General features: G+C 30.8%; 1 protein-coding gene across 4 annotated transcripts in view; it reads left to right on the top strand.

The window, feature by feature from the left end:
• Positions 1 to 19626, top strand: part of LOC145296754 (dedicator of cytokinesis protein 7-like) — a 250331-nt gene extending 230705 nt beyond the window's left edge. For all 4 annotated transcript variants that reach the window (XM_080142795.1, XM_080142793.1, XM_080142792.1 and 1 more), the window contains one exon: positions 19038 to 19626. In XM_080142795.1, the coding sequence (XP_079998921.1) occupies positions 19038 to 19086 (49 nt within the window). In that variant the 3' untranslated portion in view covers positions 19087 to 19626. The remainder of the gene's footprint in view (positions 1 to 19037) is intronic.
• The last annotated feature ends 3008 nt before the right edge of the window (positions 19627 to 22634 follow it).

The following is a 22634-nucleotide window of genomic DNA, read 5'->3' as shown; positions in this document are numbered from 1 at the left end:
TTTTATTAATACAACATCTATATATGTTTTTTATTAATACAACATCTATATATATGTTTTTTATTAATACAACATCTATAAATATGTTTTTAATTAATACATCTATAAATATGTTTTTATTAATACAACATCTATAAATATGTTTTTAATTAATACATCTATAAATATGTTTTTTATTAATACAACATCTATATATATGTTTTTTATTAATACAACATTTATAAATATGTTTTTTATTAATACATCTATAAATAAATTTTTAATTAATACATCTATAAATATGTTTTTAATTAATACATCTATAAATATGTTTTTTATTAATACAACATCTATAAATGTTTTTATTAATACAGCATCTATAAATGTTTTTATTAATACAACATCTATAAATGTTTTTATTAATACAACATCTATAAATATGTTTTATTAATATAACATCTATAAATGTCTTTTGATTAATACAACATCTATAAATGTTTTTATTAATACATCTATAAATGTTTTTATTAATACATCTATAAATGTTTTTATTAATACATCTATAAATGTTTTTATTAATACATCTATAAATGTTTTTTATTAATATATCTATAAATGTTTTTTATTAATACAACATCTATAAATATGTTTTTTATTAATACAACATCTATAAATATGTTTTTTATTAATACAACATTTATATATATGTTTTTTATTAATACAACATCTATATATATGTTTTTTATTAATACAACATCTATAAATATGTTTTTAATTAATACATCTATAAATATGTTTTTTATTAATACAACATCTATAAACGTTTTTATTAATACAACATCTATAAATGTTTTTATTAATACAACATCTATAAATGTTTTTATTAATACAACATCTATAAATATGTTTTTATTAATACAACATCTATAAATATGTTTTTATTAATATAACATCTATAAATGTTTTTATTAATATAACATCTATGTTTTTTATTAATACAACATCTATAAATATGTTTTTTTTATTAATACAACATCTATGTTTTTTATTAATACATCTATAAATGTTTTTATTAATACAACATCTATAAATGTTTTTTATTAATACATCATCTATATGTTTTTTTATTAATACATCATCTATGTTTTTTTATTAATACAACATCTATATGTTTTTTATTAATACAACATCTATAAATGTTTTTATTAATACAACATCTATAAATGTTTTTATTAATACAACATCTATAAATGTTTTTTATTAATACAACATCTATAAATATGTTTTTTTAATACATCATCTATATGTTTTTTTTATTAATACAACATCTATAAATATGTTTTTATTAATACAACATCTATAAATGTTTTTATTTATACAACATTTATAAATATGTTTTTTATTAATACAACATCTATAAATATGTTTTTTTATTAATACACTATATATAAATGTTTTTTATTAATACAACATATATAAATAATGCCAAAGAATGAGAGTTCATATAGAAATGTTGTTTTAATTTGAATAAAATAAAATACGCATCAAGTGCGCTTGAAAGCCAAATCACAACGTAATATAAGGAAAATAAAAAAATATTTTACTTGTTTGAAATTTATCACAAATATATTTCGAAGGTATACTCCATCTTCAATGTGTTGTTTGTTTCTTTTTTCCTTTTCTTCTTCCTTGCCATGTTGTAAAGTTGGAGAAAGAAGTCTGCAACTTTACAACATGGCGAGGAAGAAGAAAAAGAAAAAAAAAAGAAACAACACACTGAAGATGGAGTACACCTCCGAAATATACTTGTGATAAATTTCAAACAAGTAAAATATTTTTTTATTTTTCTAATATTATGTTGTATTTGGCTTTCAAGCACACTTGATGTGTATTTTATATATATATATATATATATATATATTTTATTAATACAACATAAATATGTTTTTATATACTCTTATATAAAATATATTATTTTGGGGGCAAGTAATTGGGAATCGGAAAAATCAAAACTTTGCGGGTATCAGTATAGAAATCTGAAAAATTTGTGTCTATTTTCCAATGCCAAAAACGATTCTTTTGTCTTTTTTATTTGATTTGTTTAAAGCAAAATCTTCCACTGCTAGTAGTAATGATAACATAATAAATATTTATTGATTTTAAATTAACACTAAAAACAAAATCTATAGATGACTCTCCTGCAAATCTATTTTTAGACTTAGGAAAATATTTGCACAATTAACAAGTGTGTTTTTACTCTATGGTTAAATATTTAGAGATTTATAAAGAATTATCGGAATTGGGGAAAAAATATTGGAATAGTTCCATCACTTATATATATTTTTTACTCACGTTCATACCTAACAAGGCATATCGCCACTTAGACGCAAGGGGCTACTATTTGAGACCATGCCTAGAAAAGATTAACAAGATGTTGATTTATGTTACATTTAAACTTCTGCATATCAGTACAGCCAGGGAAGCAGGTAGCAGAAAGGGAATTCCAAAGTCTAGCTGTTCGAGGAAAGAAACTATTAGAATAGAAAGCTTTCTGGCATTTAGGGACCTCAACAGTGAAGGGGTGAGATTTTGTTGCTAAGCGGGTTTGTCAGGGATATGTACGTCAAGGGGGCACAAGTGCAACGAGTTCATCAAAGCACATTCTTTTAAAATATTTGTAAAACAGACACAGAGATGAAACATTGCGGCAATGGGACAGGGGCTGGAGCTTAGTTGATAAAATGGGACCGATTAGATTGACAACTCTTTTTTGGACTATCCAAGAGGGAGAGGTTAGTGATAGATGCACCAGCCCAGATATGGCAACAATACTCCATGCATGGGTGAATGGTGGCCTTGTAGAGGTACAGGATACTCTCAGGTGTGAGAAGTCTTCTAGCTCAATAGAAGAAACTCACCTTCTTTGCAGCAGGCTTTGCAATGTCCTCAATGTATTTGTTCCAGTTCGTATTGCCCGCAAATGTTAGACCAAGGAGTTTGAAGGAAGAATTCTGAGATAGTGTTATTTGTCATGGATATAGGTGGTTCGAGAGGCATCTTGTTATTATTAAAGGGGAGCAGCTTAGTCTTACTAGCATTAAATGTTGCCATTAATTTGCAGCTCCGTTCCACTACAGTTTGGAGGTCATTTTCTAACGATTCTGCCATCGTCTTAGATTTATGTACATTCGTTTTTCTCTTATGCATGTTATAGAGCATTGTATCATCAGCAGATATACCCAGCTCTGAAACATTATTATCAAGGGGGTCGTTTATGACTACACACATACACATGTCATAAAAAATTAAAATATTAATACTGACCCCACATTACTAATAATAACAATGGATTTAAAACAAAATTTTTTAAAAAATTATGATTTCAAATCCATTTCAATTTCAGACGAATTGCTTGTCTATAATAGCCTCTATATACATGTTGGGATTTAAATTGAACAAACATTTGACAAAGGAAAATATTCCAGAAATATCATACAGAATTTATATCAGACCACACTGATACAAGTTAGAATATAATGTAATAAGCGTATATAAAAAAAACAACAACATTTATATATGTATTAATAAAAGGCGAATCTGCATAACTCATTTTATTTTTATCTGTCTTAATTTGCTTCAGTTTGTGTCTATTTGTTATATCCATACATTGTATTGCCTTCTATAAATTACATTTATATATGCACTAAAAAATGCTTCAATCAAACTACATTAAATATGATCTTGCTTTTGTCATCATCCCCCCCCCAAAAAAAATAAATAAATAAATAAAAGCAAACATGATATATGAACATGCAAAAAAGGTTATGCTGCTTGGAAAAAACAAACTTTGTGCCTTTTATAAAAATTCCAGAAAAGATGCTAAGTATTGTAATATGAATGTGCCTTTTTATAAAATTAGGGATGAGATGCTTTTAAGAATTGTGATATGAATGTGCTTTTTTATAAAATTAGGGATGAGATGCTTTTAAGAATATGACCCTGTTTGTGACATTTATCTGACTACTTTTTTAGGAAATACAGAAACAAATGCCACTTTTGAAAATTGACATATGAATGTGCTTTTTTATAAAATCTAACAAAGGGTGCTACATTTAAGAATGAATGTGCCTTTTATAAAAGAAGTAGAATCGATTATTCCACTTTTAAGAATTGTGACATAAAGACACACAAAAAACCGGTGAGATGCTACACAGCATGAAGCATGATTAGAAGAGGAACCTGTCTCTCCCCTCCTCAGTTGCTACCAGCATTTTGTAAATCCCTGCATTTGCACTTGTATACCCCAGGTAATATGCAATATTAATAGATACCAATACTATGTGCTGTATGCTTTAGAATTTTTGGGATGAGGATTTTGATGATGTGGATTATTTGAACTACTATTCTCATATTGGTTGTTGTTTTCATACCATTTTGTCCGTCTTTAGGTGCATCTTTTTAAACTTTGGAAGCTTCTAGCTGAACTTTGGAATCTGGATGGAATTTTGAACTAACCCTTTATTTAATACACAGGGGTTGATTGTTCTTGTTTCATCAGCCATGACCAGTTGTAAGTGTTAATTTGTGTTATTCTTCATCATTTTTGACTACCTCTGTCATGGCTGACAAAACTAGAATATTATTCATAGCTAAAATAAAGGGTTCAGCTAAAAATTCCAGCTGAAGATACTGGCTTCCTGACTTAAAATTTATCAAATAATGATGCTATTGTGTTTCTTTCATTTCCCTTTGCAAAACTCAATCATGTTCTGCATGACAAAAACAAAAACAACAATTTTCCTTTACGAAACAATCAAACCAAACATCCTGAATAAATATTTGAAAGTTTAAAGAACTTGAAACACAAAACTTTTTTCCTAAAATTACTGAATTCAGTATTAAAATCATTCAAAAAGGGTTGATATGCCATAAAATAAAACAACCAAACCAGTTCAGGTTCCCAAATTCAACAAGTTGAGCCTGTAGAAGGTCTGAGGTTACCTTGGCCAAAATGATGTGAATATAATATGATAAGAATAGTAGTTTGAATAATTCAAATGATGCATAATGCCTGTTCTTGTTCGTACAAATGTGCACATATTTACAAATGTATCCATGCATGGAAATACATCCATTGTGAATCTTTTGGCTATACACGCTTGTCTCCATGCTTGCTTCGGGTTTGATATCCCAGCATGTGCAGCCTGTGTATGTGTATTCATATACACACACACCTATCACTATATGACATGCTGTGAGTCAAAAATATTTCTTTATTTTATTTTAAACAGGAAAACCAGCAGCATTATTTATCCTAAATAATGGTAAGCCTTGCATATTTACAGAAATATAACAAAAACATATGTCTAGGGTTTTATCATCCTCATCATTGTAAGTAGCCAGGGTTTATTTAAGAATAGTCAGCTCTGTTCCTATTACCCTGGATCTTTTTTTTTTCTCTTTTCAATATTTGTTGTTTTTTTTTGTGTCTACATATGTTGGTTATCCAATGTATATAACTGTGGGTGGATATAAATTGACGTAAGGTGTGTTTAATTTCTGTTGGATCTGGTATGTTCACTTGCTACATTGCTTATTATTATCTAATGTATTTAAGTGGAGCATTATTAATTATAGACGCAGAGGTTGGAATAAGTAAACTGGGTTCACTGTGCTGTTTAGCATGTTCTATTTTTGATATATATGGCAAAGATATTAGTATTAAGATGATTAATCGGAATGAGGAATCAGAAAAATCGGAACTTTTTGATGTATCGGAATCTGGAAAATTAGTGTCTGTTTTCCAACATCAAAAACGATTGTTTTAATTGTTTTTTAACTTAATTTATTATTGATAGCAATAATTATAAAACAAAAAATATTTATTGATTTTAAACTAATTTTAATTAAAATCTATAGATTCCTTACCTCCACACATAGAGAAGCGTATTTTTTTGTTTGCGAAAATATACACACATATTACATGGGTTTTTATAGCAATCAGAAAAATTTTTTAAAAATAAATAAATAATTGTATCGCTAAATATTTAGAGATTTTAAGAATCTGAACCAGTAACTGTATGAAAATCATGAATCTCGAACAGAATTGGTAATTGTGTGGGAATTGTCCCATCATTAAAAGAACTTAATATCTTTGTTTTTTTTTTTAAATAATTTATATTACATTTTTATTTTGACTCATAACCAGATATTTTTTATTGTCTAAAAAATATATATTTAAGTCAGGGTTTATACATACTAGTAAGGCGACCCAGTTTTATCCAGGATTAAATAAGAAACGTCTTCTAGAGCCAAAAATAGCTAGCCAGCACTAGGCTGATTGAACCGGCTTCCTCCGAAGGAAGAAGTGTCTAGGGAGTATCAAATTCACAAGTGGTCCCCAGTCGCATATATATATATATATATATATATATATATATATACATACATATATATATATATATATATATATATATATATATATATATATATATATATATATATATACATACACACACACCTGTTAGGGGAGATGTCGATGTTATGTTTTTTTAGTTCTTGCAGAGAAGTATTGACATCCTCATACACAGTCACCCATCTGGTACTGACCAAATTCAACATTGATTAACTAAGGTGATCTAATGAAAACCGATGTGTGTCAACGTGATTATGCCATACATGTTAGTGCCAACTTCATGAAACAGCATCACGTTTTTATTATAATTGACATTTTATAATATTTAATTTTGGTGCTGGGGCCAAAAGGGGTACTCGGCATTGATTGGATAGGAGAAGATATAAATCAAATGCTATTGACTGAAATAAATTAACCTAATAGGTCCTGAACTATCATCCAAGCTTCAAACCTCTGTCCCATCGACGCAATGTAACATCCCTCTGCCTGTTCTACAAGTACTTTAATGGTGTATGTTCCGACGAGCTGCAAGCACTTGTACCTCCTCTACGTATATACCCCCGACAAACCCGACAAGCAGTACAGTCCCACCCCTTCACAGTAGAGATCCCTAGATGTAAAAGAGCCTTCTACTCAAGTAGTTTCTTCCCCAAAACTGCTAGACTTTGGAACTCCCTGCCAGATTCCTGCTTCCCCAACTGTACTGATATGCAGAAGTTCAAGTGTAATGTGAACGGACATCTTGCTGCCCAACTCCCCACCTAGTACCCCTGTAGCCTGTGTCCCTAATAGTAGCCCCCTACATAAAAGTGGCAATGTGCCTTGTTTGGGGTGAAAATGTAATAAAAAAAAAAAGATTTATAAGCTTTAATCTCCACTAAGCATACCCAGCATTTTCTGGGAACCAATGAGAACTGCTGTGCATTCTTGCTCCCAACCCTGAACCTTATTTTTTTTTTTTTTTAATTTTTATAACTTGTAAGTTATATATAAAATAAAGCCACAGTTTGCAGCCAATTGAATGTCTTACAATGGTCGATGATGGTTACATCACTTTCCTCTGCATTAATTTTACTATCATTTTTATGGTCATCTTGCACAAATGTAAACTCTGTAATATTGTTTTATTCCCCTCTCATTGAAATAAAATATACTTATCCAACTAACCCGAGTAATTTAATTTTAGAATATAAGTCTAGCTATAAAAAATTCTGGAGTTTGTGAACAAACAAACAGATGCTACAACTTTATACATAGAAAAATAAGTTATTTATGCTACCAAAACTGGATTTTATCTTGTTTGGCACCGTACACACTGAATGATGCCATTGTTTAATGACATCAGCCATTACAAACAGTGGTGAGTATAACTATGCACATTTGATGTTGTCACAAAATTGTCGTTCATTAAAACAGAGGATAACCGTGCACAGTGGATGGCATCATAAAATGATTACATTATCATCAAACCAGAGAGAGGGGTGGGGGAAGAAATTTATCTTGGTGATGTGTGGTCTAAAGGCCATGGCTACTAACAAACCATCTCTGCCAATTAATTATATTCATGTATAAACACAGCCAGCCAGCCACTTGTAACAATATATATATATATATATATATATATATATATATATATATATATATGATTACTTCATTTAATCACATAAATTAATATACAAAGATAAAATTTTATGCGTAAATTTTTCAGCATTTACTTCAACAGTGCTCGATATGAAGTAGTAAGTTATGAAAATATATATGGCAATTAAGCTGCAAAGAATATTCCGCGTTTCGTTCTTGTGAGAATTTAGTCAGGCTTACGAATTTTCACGAGAATGAAACGCGGAATATTCTGTGTAGCTTGATTGCCATATATATTTTCATAACTTATTAACATTAGTAAAAAAAGAAAATATATATATATATATATATATATATATATATATATATATATATATATTAAAATTAGTAAAAAAAGAAAATATATATCACTGGTTAGTATTTTTATATTAACCCGTGATAGAGGTTTCCATTGTTTACATTTCAACATTATTAGTATGGTAAAAGAACTTCATTCTTTATAGAAGAGTATTGCTTTATGTTAAGTAGAAACTGCTATTTTCCCTACCGGAGTGCTCAACCTACAAGTAGGGAGTATATATATATATATATATATATATATATATAACAAGTATCACAAATTAGAAAAAAACATTTAAGTGTTTGATCGTAGGTCTTACAAAATATATTAATTATTTCATTTAAATACTATATATTCTTGTGATTGCTAGGAACATCCATCATTTGGTCTTCCTGGAATTAGGAAAAATTCCATCTTCTTTATTCAGAAAGTGCTATTAGTCTCGTTTTAATTTAAAAATCTTTTTACTTTAAACGGTATGGATGACTCTTTCTGAATTAGGAAGAAAAGGAATTTTTCTTAAATTTTTTTCCCCTTTTAATGTAAATCGCTCCAAACAAGACATGAAGCCACCTAATTTAAGAATTATATATATACTAGCGGGGGTACCTGGCGTTGCCCGGGTGTTTGGAGGTGTGTGTGTGTTGGGGGGGGGGGTTAAAGAATAAGCAAAGTAATAACCCTGTTTAAACTTTTTAAAAAATCGGAAAAACCAAAACAAATAAAAACAGCAAACGAACGTAAAACTTCTTTTAAAAAAATTGGCAACCCCCCCCCCCCAAAAAAATGAACGTGTTTGTAAAAACAAAAAAAAAACAGCGAAAAGCGAAAAAAAAAATGGTATAAATAACCTTGTCTCAATATTAAAAGTTTAGAAATCGAAAAAAAAAAAATGTCTGATAACTCGGATTGAACCTGCAATCTTAAGATAACGACGCTGTCACTTTATCCATTGTGCTATGGATGCATGAGCAAATGTAGGTCGGTTTTTAATTGAATTCAAGGTACAACGTCTTTTGCGTGTGTTTACACATGCGTAGAAGCCATCTTGTCATGAAGGAACAATTTTTTTTCACCCCTCCCTGGAGAAAAGGGTCTGGTTGAGGGTTAAAGAATGGATATTTTTGGCCAATTTTTTTATATTTGTCGTTGGAATGTTCGAGCTTGAAAATGATACCGATCTGACGAAAATTCGTGGCGTCTGTCGAAAGTTTTTGAGACATACAAACACACATACATATATACACGCATCCACACATTTTCGCTTTTATATATATTATATATCTATATATATATAAAAGCGAAAATGTGTGTTTGTGTGTGTATGTGTTCATTTTTGTGTATGTCCGCCAAAGGCTTTTTTCGTCGGGCTTCTCGGTCAGCTCACTCCTTAAAACTTTTTATATGCTGTCTAAACGATAATATCTACGACTTAAGAATGGGGGCATGGTTATCTTTAATTTGCCCGACTTTTATACGCTATTTCCGTCTTTGTTATGCTTTTTAGTATAAAGAAAGCGAATGATGGGGAGGGGGAAACAGAAACTGGCTTGCAGCGCAAAACTAGGTCAAACATCACATGACTTAACTTTCTCGCACCTGTCAATTTCACTTTATAAATGTTAACTTAAGACACTTATCACTTCCTCTCCCCCTCGTGGCCGAGATGGTTAGGTCTCAGGGTTTTTTTTCATTTCATTTCCACCTTCACGTCAAGGCTTTTGGGGTTCGAGCCTACCTTTCTACTAAAACTTTTTTTTTCTTTTACACCTTCAAACACCCGGCCATTGTTTTTTTTTTTATTTTTTATAAACAGGGTTGTTTTGATTTATCCCCCAAACACACACACACCTCCAAACACCCGGGCAACGCCGTGTCCCCCCCCTCCCCCGCTAGTACATATATGATGCACTTTGTGTATGTGAGTTTGGGTAATGTTGCTGCATAAAGTTTGTGGGTAATATGAGAAAAATAAAGTATTAAAAATGTTTCTTATCTTAAACATTATTGCATGAAAAGGCATTTTATGTAAAAAAAAATTGATTTTACTTATCGAAACTCAAGAAATGCATGGTCAGAGTGTGTAAACATTCAATGAATAAAAAGCCAATATGGCTGTGCAGTTGTCATTTTGTTGACTAATAAGCAGCTTTGAACTTACGATCAAAAACTAAGATTTATTCTACAAAAATTATTTTTTAATTTAAAATAAAAATTGTCTAAAAGTTCAGCTTTATTTTTCATGTTTTTTTTTATTGATTTATTCTACACTAGTGGGGGGTACCCGGCGTTGCCCGGGTGTTTGGAGGTGTGTGTGGTTTTGGGTAAATCAAAACACCCGGGTGTTTGTGTCGGGGGAGGGGGGTGTAAAATAAAAAAAAATTTTGGTAGGTAAGTATGAAGGATCGAACTGGAACCCTTGAGTCGAAGTTGGAAATTAAAGTGTGAAAAGCCTAACATAAGTCCATTTGAGAAGTTTTATCAGCACACAAGGTTCTTTGATAAGACAGACGCGTTCAAAATGAATGTTTCTATTTAGAGCAGAACTAGACCATGATACTTGACTTTTGCATTTTAAACTTTAATTCAAGTTATTTTATAAAAATAATTTGATAAAATCAACAGTAGGTTCTCTACAATGGAAAGTAGACTACAATGTATTGTGGATTAAGTCACTGCGGAGAGGCATGTGAAACTTCCTCCTGCACTACAGTGGGTCCCCAACTAGAGCAGGCAATTAATTTATTTGATTGAAAAATGGTCAATTTCACCAATTTTTATGACAATAAAAGTGTTGGAAGTGTGAAACATTTCTTGATCCTCATTCAATCCCAGGCGTCGGGTCTCCCTGCTAGTGTGTGTGTGTGTGTGTGTATATATATATATATATATTCAAGATCAAAAACCAGCCAACAAATAAGTGTTTGATAGATTCCAATCTAGAAAACAACAATTCTTCCCCTTTTCTCATGGAATGTGAAGATTAAATGACAAAATAAAGAAAGCAAAAGTTATAAGGCTGTCGAAAATAAACCCATGGTCCACTTTTAACTCTCCAAAGTTCCATACAAAACCAGCGTATCTATCCCCAGTACTGTATACTATTTAAATATACACACACTCATTTTTATACATAAATCAGGATAAAAATCATTTTGTCAAAGGAATCATTTTATGCCATCTGTGATTTTTCATTGTTATAAATCTCTTTAATTAATATGTTGTAAGGTTTACAGTATTGTCTCATTTTTATGAACGTCGACAAATATATTTGTATACATTCATACATATGCATATTTGTTGCTTTTTTAAAAAATTTTTATTTAAGAATAAAATATTTATCTATGGACATATGTTTCGCTGTGACTACAGCTCATCAATGTGGCTGAGTGTGACAGGACTCTAACCCATGACCACTGATCCTTTAGTCAGGTGTATTAGCTCTTCTGCTATGATGAGCAAGTCTGAATTATGTGCTAATTTATCGCTTATCAATTTATGTTGTAATGTTTCTGTTTTTTTTGTTTTTTTTAGGAATGGCTATTAAAGGTATGAATTAGCTCCCTGAGCCTTAGAGAGTTGCTTCTCATTACAAATGCATGAGTTTCTGCCCTTACATAAGCACTTTTTTTTTTTTTTTTTTTTTTTTTTTTACATAGGAGTAACCACTTATGAAGGCCTGGAGGCCATTCAAAGATTAGGGCTATTGAGTGTGCAGTAGTCAATGGGATAATATCGTAGTAAGCGTTAGTAGTGGAAATTGGGTAAATTGGATTGCTTAAGGGGATGGCTCAAGAACTTGTTTACGTTGAACTTGAAGACGACCATATTGTAGTCAGCTGGAAAGCAGGCAAACAGAAGAGAGTTCTAAGAAAGAAGCTTCGTTCATGGAATTTACATTTAGGTTTAGGCACAGATAAAGAATGGGGGAAATTATGGATAGTGTTTTCAGCTAGGCAAGTGTTTTTTGTGAAAGTCAGACAGGGAGGGACCATAGATTGGAGCTCAGACGAGCACTTGCCATGAAAATAACGATAAAGCAGAGACAGGCTCGCAACGTCTCTTCTGTGGGAAAGAGGTTGCAGGGAAGGGAAAAGGGCATTTTCCACTAGGCTACGAAGTCTATTTTGAACTTGGTCAAGGCAGGATAAGCTGCTTCTAGCAGCTCCTGCCCAGATGTGGCAACAGTACTCCATCCTTAGATATACCTTGCTCTTATATAGATAGAGAACTGCATCAGCAGTGAGATATCTACTGGAGCGGTAGAAGGATCCCACCATTTTTCCATCAATCTTAGCAACGGATTTGATGTACATGTTCCATTTCAGATCAGGAGTAAATGTCAGATCCAGAAGCTTGCTAAATCATGGAGCCTCCCCAAGATGAGAGCCATTCATTTCAATTGATGTCAGACAGGGATCAGAGCATTGATGATGTAAAGATAGAAGCTTGGTTTTAAATGCATTAAAATTAACCAACCATCTTTTTCCCCATTGTACCTCATGCTCAAGTTCAGAAGAGAGAATCAGAGAACTTGGTCATTTACGGACTTTGATGCGTTGCCATAGATGCGAATGTCATCAGCAATGTCCATGAATGAACTTATGAACTTAGAATGTGATTTGGGAGATTATTGATGTAGATCAGGAAGAGAGTTGGGCCCAGGATGCACCCCTGAGAGACTCCACCATTAATACTATGAGTTTTTGATTTCTGTCCATCAATCACTACTCTTATGAACCTATCATAGAGAAATGATTTAATAATTGAAAAGACATTTCCAGCTATACTGTAGCTGAAGATCTTGAGTAGACCTTTATGCCATACTCTATCAAATACCTTTTATATGTCAAGAGCAATTGCTTATGAAAGAAAGTCTCTGTCGAGAGATTTGTTAATCTTATGAGATATAACCGTTAGCACATTTGCTGTAGATCTAGCAGAACGGAAACCATATTGCACGTCACTAAGAAGGTTATTTTTGCTGAGGTGATTGACTATTTCTCTATTTAACACAGATTCCAGCAACTTACTTATGACGCACAGGAGACTTATTGGTCTGTACTGAGAGGGAGATGAGTGATCACCTGAATTTTTAAATACAGGATTTACTGATGAGGTTTTCCAGGGTGTTGGGAAGTAATTCGCATTAAGACAATGCTTAAATAGCTTTGTAAGTATGGGAGCTAGTTCTGGTTGAAGCTTTTTCAGCACTATAATTGGAATGCTGTCAGGGCCAGTTACTTTACTGGAATCAAGATTTTTGATTAGCTTGGCAACATCACCCACAGATATTTGTATCTCGCATAGTATGTTTTCGCATACAGAAGTAAGTATGGGGAGTTGGCAGCCCTGGTTGCATAGGGTAGAATAAGCTGCAAAGTTTTTGGCAAAGAATTTGACTTTGTCTAATGCTGACAAGATAACCTCAGGTCCATTGATGATGGTTGGGATAGAGCACATGCTTCTGTTCAGGACCCTGTTTGCTATTTGCCAAAACTGGTGGAAACCAAGCCGCTGTTTAATTTCTTTGGACTTAACGGACTGTGCATACAACTCTCTTGCATTCTTTATTACTCTTTTACAGTAGTTGCTGGCAATACTGAAAGCAGCTTTAATCACAGTACATCTGTTACGTTGGAAATAATGGAAAAAGTTATTTCTGTGTGCAATGGCAGCAGCACATTCTGGAGAGAACCACAGCTGGCTTTTAGGTTTTTGCTGGAATTTTTTTTAAGGGTATACTTATAATTAACCATTCTGTCAGGTCTGTCTGATACTATAGAGGACACATTTTTTTAAAACATGAAATGTAGAGGTAGATCTGATATAAATGTATGGAAGCTATCCTATAAGCTATAGAATACTGATATGCTATATGATGGAGAGGTATGTCTAAGGACTTATTACATTTTAGAGATGTCCCTACCACATAGAAAGCCATTATATCCTCAGTCATTGTTAGGGATGTTATACACAATATACACACATATTTGTTATTTATTTCATTTATTTATTTACTTTAAGATAAAATAGTTATCCACAAACACGTTTCACCATAACTACAACACATCAGTGTGGCTTATTTTAAATAATATATGGCATTGCTAATATATGGTCATTGATAATATCTTGGTCTTTTTTTTGTTTCATTTTTCTTAAAGATTTGTATTGTTTTTCACTCGTGTGCATTAAAGTAAGTTATTGGGAGACTAGCAGGGCACCCAGCGTTGCCCGGTTGTAAAATATGCATAACTTATGTGATATTTTAATTTATGCAGATTTCATATTATAGAATCAATTCTGTATTGTATATTGCATTGTACCCAATATATAGTATTGATTTCAAAAGTAAAAAAAAAATGTATATGTGACTTGGGTTCTATCAGCTAGAACCAAAACATTTAGCAGCCCACCCTTAGTTGCTATCATTTGAGCTATTGTTAGATGGATAAAAAAAAGAACCAACTTTAACATATATATGTATTCGTATTCGTGCATGCATACAAGAACACTTTAAATTGACTTACACCTGCCAAGTTCCAATTTTTTTTCAATCTTTACTCCTTAGCAACTATTTTTACCCACTAAAGACCCAATCCACACTAAATACAATCATTTAACCTGCCTCTTGTCATTCTGTGACTTTACATCCCAGAGGAGATGCAGTTTGAAAATTGGAATTTGAAAAATAGTGAATTTTATATATATATTAGATTATGATGCTTTATTATACAAAATGTTCGGAAAATTGATGGATTATGTTCTATATGCATTAAAAATGCCTTTTTAGGAGTTTTGTAATAGCAGTCTATTACTCAATTTTTTCTGTGTGGTTCATTTCTAAATGATCTTATATCTATTTACTTGTATTTGATCTGTCGTATCCTTTTACCTGAAATAATAAGAGCCAACATTTGTAAGATGGTAATCAGGTCACTCATGTTGAATATCAAGAGAGTTCCTACATATTAGAGAGATGAACACAATTTATATTCGGCAGTTTAAAAGTTTCCAAATTCCTTTCAAATTTTGAAGAGTTCATAAAGTAAGTCTTTTTTTTCTTTTTTATACTCAACTATTAACAGAAGATTAAAATGGTTGACTTGTCAAATTCATGTTCATGTAGTTCAGTTTTTGTTTTGTTTTTTTACTGAAATGCATTATGATGAATTTAATTTTGTAATCAAATTATTTTTTAAATAGGATTTTCAAAAATTGTTTTATTTTATGCTATTGCTTTTTTTTTATTTAAATCATTTAATAGTAAATAAATTAAAAAAAAATGTGTTATTATGGAAGTTGCATTTGTACCAAAAAATACTTAAAAACATTTGAGAAATGGTCATACAATTTAAATATAAGATTTTCAGTTGATGATGCTAATTCATTCCATAGGCTTATAACATTTAGGACTCTTAATGATACTGTCAGGAATTGAATGATGCAAATCACATCACATTACAAAACAAAACAACTTACCCCAAGCATAATAAAGCACCAAAACCCTAACCCTAAGTTTAGATGGAAACAAACCCTTCCTTATAAATCATTGACATCCAAATCAACAATACATGGCATACTTTCAGTTGCCTACAACTCCGTCTATGGTTTCAACCCAAGATCACAAAAGTCATGATTTATCAGGCGCTTTTTCAGACTTTCTCTAGAACTGTGATACCTGGTTGATGAGAGCTGCAGATCTCAAAAGGCTGGTAATGTTTGACCGATACTGCATCAGCCGAATTCTGCAGGTCCATTGACACCATTTTGTCTCCAATACCCAAATCGGGACACAATGCAGGATCATCTCCCTTAACGAAGTTTTTTTTTAAAAAAGGAGACTATGCTGGTTCAGTCACACTGCACAACGCTGAAGAGTTAATCCACAAAGCAATATCTCCAGAACCACACAAAGGTTGGTGAAGACGCCTGGGAGCCCAGCTGAAAACATGGTTACATACCATTAAAGCCAATGTCGAACCTAGCTCTGGTCCACAGGCCTACGATGTTCGCTTCTGGTTTCGGGACTGGCTGCCCGTCACTACTTTGACCACTGCAGACTGTCGTGCATGGTCTGCATTTATCTGTTTTGCTGGGTGAATGTCATCTCAAGTCAGGTCAGTCATGATCGAAAGAATAATGAATAAAAACATAAATTTATCAGCTTCCGTCCTCAATTTGCACCCCCCTCCCACTGCAAAAACAAAAAAAGCTGAAACAATAAAAAATAAAAATACAGATTAAAATATTACACTTTTCTCAGCAATAAAGAAAAAGTATATAAATTGTTTGCATAAAAAAACAATTGTTCTGAATGTTGAGCATTCAGGTAGCAATGTACACTTGGAAATTTATGTAAAGTACTGAAATTCTTAAATGACTATTCTATACAAGCACCTAATAAACTTCATATCTAACAGTTTGTGATTTTCATATTTAAACCAATCATTTTGTTTTCCAAGAATGTAGTTTCATTTTGCCCCCTTCAGTTTGTGAAATATGTTTAAACTATTACTGTTACAATATTTTGAATGTAACAACATTTTGCAGCTGAAAAGATTTTCTATCTTTTACACTTTGATTATTTAAAATCTTAGGGTTCTGAATTTTTGGAGATGAGGATCGTTTGTATTACTTGTATTCTTCAGATTGCTGTTCTCATTTTCAGTATTTGCACAATGCTTAGGTCGATGTAACCTATGACCTTCTTCAGGTATATCTTGTTGAACTCTGGATTCTTTCTTTCCAAAACTCAAGAATCTGCACAGACCCATGGTGCAGTGGATAGAGTACTTGGTTTTAAAACTCATTTGGAGGTTAAAGGTTCAATCTTTAGCGCAGGCAACACCCAAAATATAATTATGAATTATTTAGGACTTCTACTCAACTAGGGCTGATGGAATAGGAGCAGGCTACCCATCTGGATTAAATAAACTGTTCCGTTCAAAACCTTGTGTGCAAATTTCCGAGTTTGACACGATCCTCTTGGAGAAGGTTAGACGTCACATGAATTGAAATGTGAAAATAATACTCAAGATAAGAACTGTAGTGCAAAGAATACAAATAATATGAATATTCCAAATCTTATCTAAAAAATTTGTTTTCCAAAGATCTGTTTTTGCACAGTATAAAAACCATATTGTCGTCGGAATTATTCAGGCAGTTTATGGAAAATGCTAGAAAGTGCAAAATGAAAGTTTTGTGATATCTTTTTTTGTGCAAATACTGGTCAATTTTTTATTGAAAAAAAAAAAAAAAATTCTAAAACTAACGGGACCTGTGGATATTCCACAGGGTAATGTATTGAGGTTGGCATTCTGTAGATGTTCAGCTTAATTGGAGACACTCTGATATTATTGTAAATCTTTTATTAAAACTGCAAAAGTATTTATCTAAGCTAGCAGGGACGCCCGGCATAGCCTGGTTGTGAAGTACACTTAAATATGATATTTTAATTCTTGCAGATTTCATATATATATTATAGTTAATGTTCTATCGACTTTTATATATTATAAAGTTATGATTTCAAAAATAAAAAATATATTCATATGACTTGGATGCATCTGCTTGAATCGAAAGCAAAACTTGTATATAACTTGAGTTCCTTCAGCTTCAATCAAAACTGAAACCAAAACTTATGAAGAATTCTTGGTAAAATTATTTATAAAAAATAAATGACTTGAGTGCCATCAGCTATAACCGAAACCAAAACTTATGAAGAATTCTTGATAAATTATTTATTACAAGAAATCGAAGTCCATATCAATTAAATGACAGTCACTCAGATGTAAGCGTGACACACAAAATAAATAATACACACGCTATCCTATTAACATATAGATAATTTTGAATAATGGCATTCAAAATTATTTCAAATATTTAAAGCCAGAAAAATCTAAGAAACAAGACTCGTTTTGCCAAAAATTATCTAACATATAAAATTATCTTGTAAGATTTTATAAGTTAAACCTGAATAGCATTTCAGCTGACATATCTAACTTTGATTCTGACTAGCTAATTTTAATTTGTTATTGTTGTACCATTTTATTGGCACTATAATAACATGCTTTGCTACAGTTTTAAAAAATTATGTAGCCCAACCACACAAAATAAATAACACACAAGCTAGATAATTATTGGACAAATTTTACAAAACTGTAAAAAAATAAAAATTCAAATTAAGAAAAAAAAACATTCATTGTAAGGTAAGTTTCCTGATATTTTTTGAATAACAAACAACTGATAGTAAACATAATTTTTTGATTTTTTTATATGATTTGTTTTTATTTATTCAAACCAAGATAAATATTTTTTTAATAGCAAGCAAATGATAGCAAACGGACGCTTTCTTGGAATTTTTTTATTAGAGTTGAGGAACTATGTGTTTCAGCACCTTCCAATGTTTTCCTTAAATCAGCCTGACGATTCAGATGATAGCGTGGTTCTTATACTGCATAAGTGCTATATTTTTTAAATGTAATGAAAATGGCTATTTGAGATATCTACATGTATGTGTGATTATACGCAACTTATAATTTTTTTTGTTAAAAATGTTCACATTTGATATTTGCTGTTTTCATTTCAGCTTCCAGTTAGAAATACGGATTAACATATTTTTAATCTTTATTTATATATTAAAAAAATATATATTTTTAGTGTCTTTGTATGCACATTGATAATTTTTGTTTCTACCATTTGTCATTTTTTTTTCTTTTTCAGCAAAGAAAAAATCAAGAAAATTCACTCTCCAAGCAGTTCTTTTGTGTAATACCAATCAGCAAATCTGAATCGAGGAAAGAAAAAACAAACAAAAACAATACAACTTTTTTTTTTTTTTTTTTTAAATCGCAGAGAAATACTATCATCAAGACTTATGCCTCTCTGAACTTTCAACAATTCTTACAATCACCTCCTCCTCCTTTTTTTTCTCCTCCAACAATGACTACTTTCTGTTCAAAGATGTCCAGGGATGGTCAAACCTGATGATAAACTCTATGTTCTTTGACCAAATAAGACAAGTGAAAAATCAAAAACAAAAAAACTTCATTGAAATGCTTGTTTGCTTTGTTTTTAAATCATAACCTTATTCAATAGGCACATTTAAAAAATTTTTTTTTTTTACTGCATGCATTTTTTTTTTCTTTAAGTTTCTCATGGCAACTTGTCTAAACCTGTTTATCTCTCCTTTTCTTAATTTTTATTTTAGCCTATAAAAACAATGCAAGACAACATAGCTGAAATAGCTGAATACATTTTATAGTTTTTATCATGCATTAAAAGCTTCAGCGTGAGTTGTAAGACTTGAAAACGTTTTCTTTTAACTTTTATTTTTATTTTTAAATTAAACAAAGCTTAATTAAATCGAAATGATATAGTTCATTATTCAAAACTTTTGGCACAGAATTAAATGTATTTTCAAAACCAAAATAAAACAGAAAAATCTTTTCAGTGTACCTACCTGACACAGGACGAAAATGTCATATTCCAAAACTTATGTAAATTGATGAAGTAATTTTTATTTTTTTAACTAAAGAAAATCAAATTTCATAACAAAGAAAGACATTGTTTTGATCCATCATGTTTTATAACTAAAGGGGAGACAACTCAATTCGAATTATGAAGATCAAAATCAACCTAGTTACAATTTCCTATTAAAATTGTTAAAAATTGTAAAAAAAAATGATTTTGTATATCAAAAAAACTACTTGATTGGTTTATGTGATTTTTGGAATATGACATCTTCATTCCATGACTGATAAGTACATCATAATGGTTTTCCTGCAATTTAGTTTTTTAAAATAGTTTTTATTCTAAATAAGCACTAATCTTTTTTTTTATATATTGTTGTCCTCATCAACAATGTATTTCTATGGCATTTTGTTTGATACGCTCTCCAGTCTTCAGCTGTATTGTCCATTTATGGGGATGTTTTTAGCAGATTTAAACACGATCGTTGCTTGTTATATATCTGCATGTTGATATGAATCCTATTCAAGTACACAAAAACAACTATAAATGAAGAAAGCCAAAGAGCAAATCAGCAGAAATATATTAACATTTTCCAATTATTTTGAGATCTATCCACTCTTACGTTTCTGAATTTTTAAGATGAGGATTAGTTATTCATATTTTTTGGATTCTTCAGACTAGTTCTTATCTTGAGTGTTATTTTCAGAATGTTTCCGTCGATGCAACCTCCGAGCTTCTTCAGGGGTATCTTGTCTAACTTGGGAATTTGAATAGAATTTTGAACGGAACCCTTTTACTTCGAGCAAGCAGCATGCTCTTGTTTCGTCAGCTATGACAGGATAGTAATTCGTAATTGTATTTTTCAGTCGCCCACACTTGAGAATTGAATCTTCAACTTTCAGCAGAATATCACTTTTACAATTGATTTTTCGAAATAATCCAACCACTGCGCAACGGGTCCTTGCATGAAGTAAATAAGGGGTTCCGTTCGAAATTTCAAAATTTCGTCCAAATTCCCCGAGTTAAATCGACCGAAACGTTATGAAAATGACACTCAAGATGAGAACAGTAGTTCGATGAATCTATCCTCACTTGTTTGCTATCTTCCTCCATTAAAACTAATTTCTTTGAATCTTCTGAAGATATCCTTTGCAACCAAATGAGTTTAAAAAATTCTACTTTGGATAACTTTCTTCACATCGATGGATCTCAACTAATTTTTTCATGCATTACTAGATCTTGAAGTTGACTTCATATGGCTATGAAATGAGAAACCATATTGCATATCTCGGATGCATACAGTAGAACAGATCGGATACATGTAGTACACAGCCGGACTCGGATCTTTTCATGCGATGACACAACCGAAGTACAAAATGCTTTGCATATTTTTTTTTATTATATTTTTAAGCAAATAAAATTTATTTTTTTTAGGAAACTCCTCTCTAAATTTAAAATGATAGTCCAAAAAGTCTCCACTCTAATAGGTGTCGCACTATTAACCATGCTCCAACCTCTGTTGCATCCCTGGACCTACTTTAATGAAATGTGTTCATGTATGAGCACTTGAAACATTGGTGCACTCCTTCGATATAAATACCTCCAACTAACCTGACAAACAGCTAAATCCCATCACTTTACTGTAAAGGTCCCTAGATGCTGAAAGGTTTCTACTTTAATAGTTTTTCCCTTAAACTGCTAGACTTTTGTTGCAGGACAAGTGTTGAAAAAACATTTTTAATTTTGATTGTAGTTTTATAATTTAATACTAAAAAGCGTGTAACACGTTTTTTTTTTTTTGTTTTTTTTAATAATTTAGATGACATACACTTCCATTTAAGCATATTAGGTTAGCTTGCAGTTTAACTGTATCTTCAAAATTGCGATATCTATAAAATCTACCAGCATAAATTGTTAATCTTTTACAAAAATATTGAAACTGTATTATGAAAACAAGCGATTGCTCACTAAAATCTAAATTTAACTTTTTTTTAGCATTGTGATAAAATTGTTTCGATGAGTTTAATACGGCTTTGTATTAATTTATTTAATCGGCATCGGAAACCTCAAACAATGTAAATATTTTCTGTGATAAAAAAAAAAATGATTTTGTTTTATTCTTTGCAACAATCATTCATTGTACATTTTGGCAAAAATAAGTGAACAATCTACATTTTCAAGCCTTTTGAAACAAATGCATATTTGATGTACATGTTATTTAATTTATACTTTTCATAACCTTGTTTTATTAACTGAACTCAATATGGTTTCTTAACTAAATATTCAGTTCTTCTTTCTTGTTTTCTTCCTCTTCTTCCAATATTAACATAATCGTTTCAAACCAATATTTATATTTTCTTATATATATATATATATATATATATATATATATATATAAGCTAGTTTTATGTTCTTTCCTTATTGATCTGATGTTATAATAAAGTTATATGTAACCTTTATTCCTTATATTTCAGTTTATATATATATATATATATATATATATATATATATATATATATATATATATATAGTCTAAAGAAGCTTTGAATAAAAAAAATGCAAAAATAAAAATAAAGAATGCAGTTTAAATTCCCGGAAGGGGAAAAAAATATTAACTTTAACCTATCACAGACTTAGTACCTATAATCCGACTTCTAAAAAGTTTATAATGACAAAAGAGAATTCATTTATATAAAGATGAAAAAAAAAAGAATAAAAAAAGGTCTTAACTAAAATTGTTAAATAGAAATAGACTTAGCATTTGCATAAGCCGATTTCACAAAAGTTCTCAATTTTAAAACAGAATTTAACTTCATAAGGTTAAAAAGAGAAAAACTTAACTAAAAT

Source organism: Euprymna scolopes, chromosome 17 (assembly GCF_053919585.1).
Source record: "Euprymna scolopes isolate OS-2025 chromosome 17, ASM5391958v1, whole genome shotgun sequence".
Lineage (NCBI taxonomy): Eukaryota > Metazoa > Mollusca > Cephalopoda > Sepiida > Sepiolidae > Euprymna > Euprymna scolopes.
The sequence above is the reverse complement of the archived record's forward strand: the minus strand, read 5'-3'. Positions and strand labels throughout refer to the sequence as shown.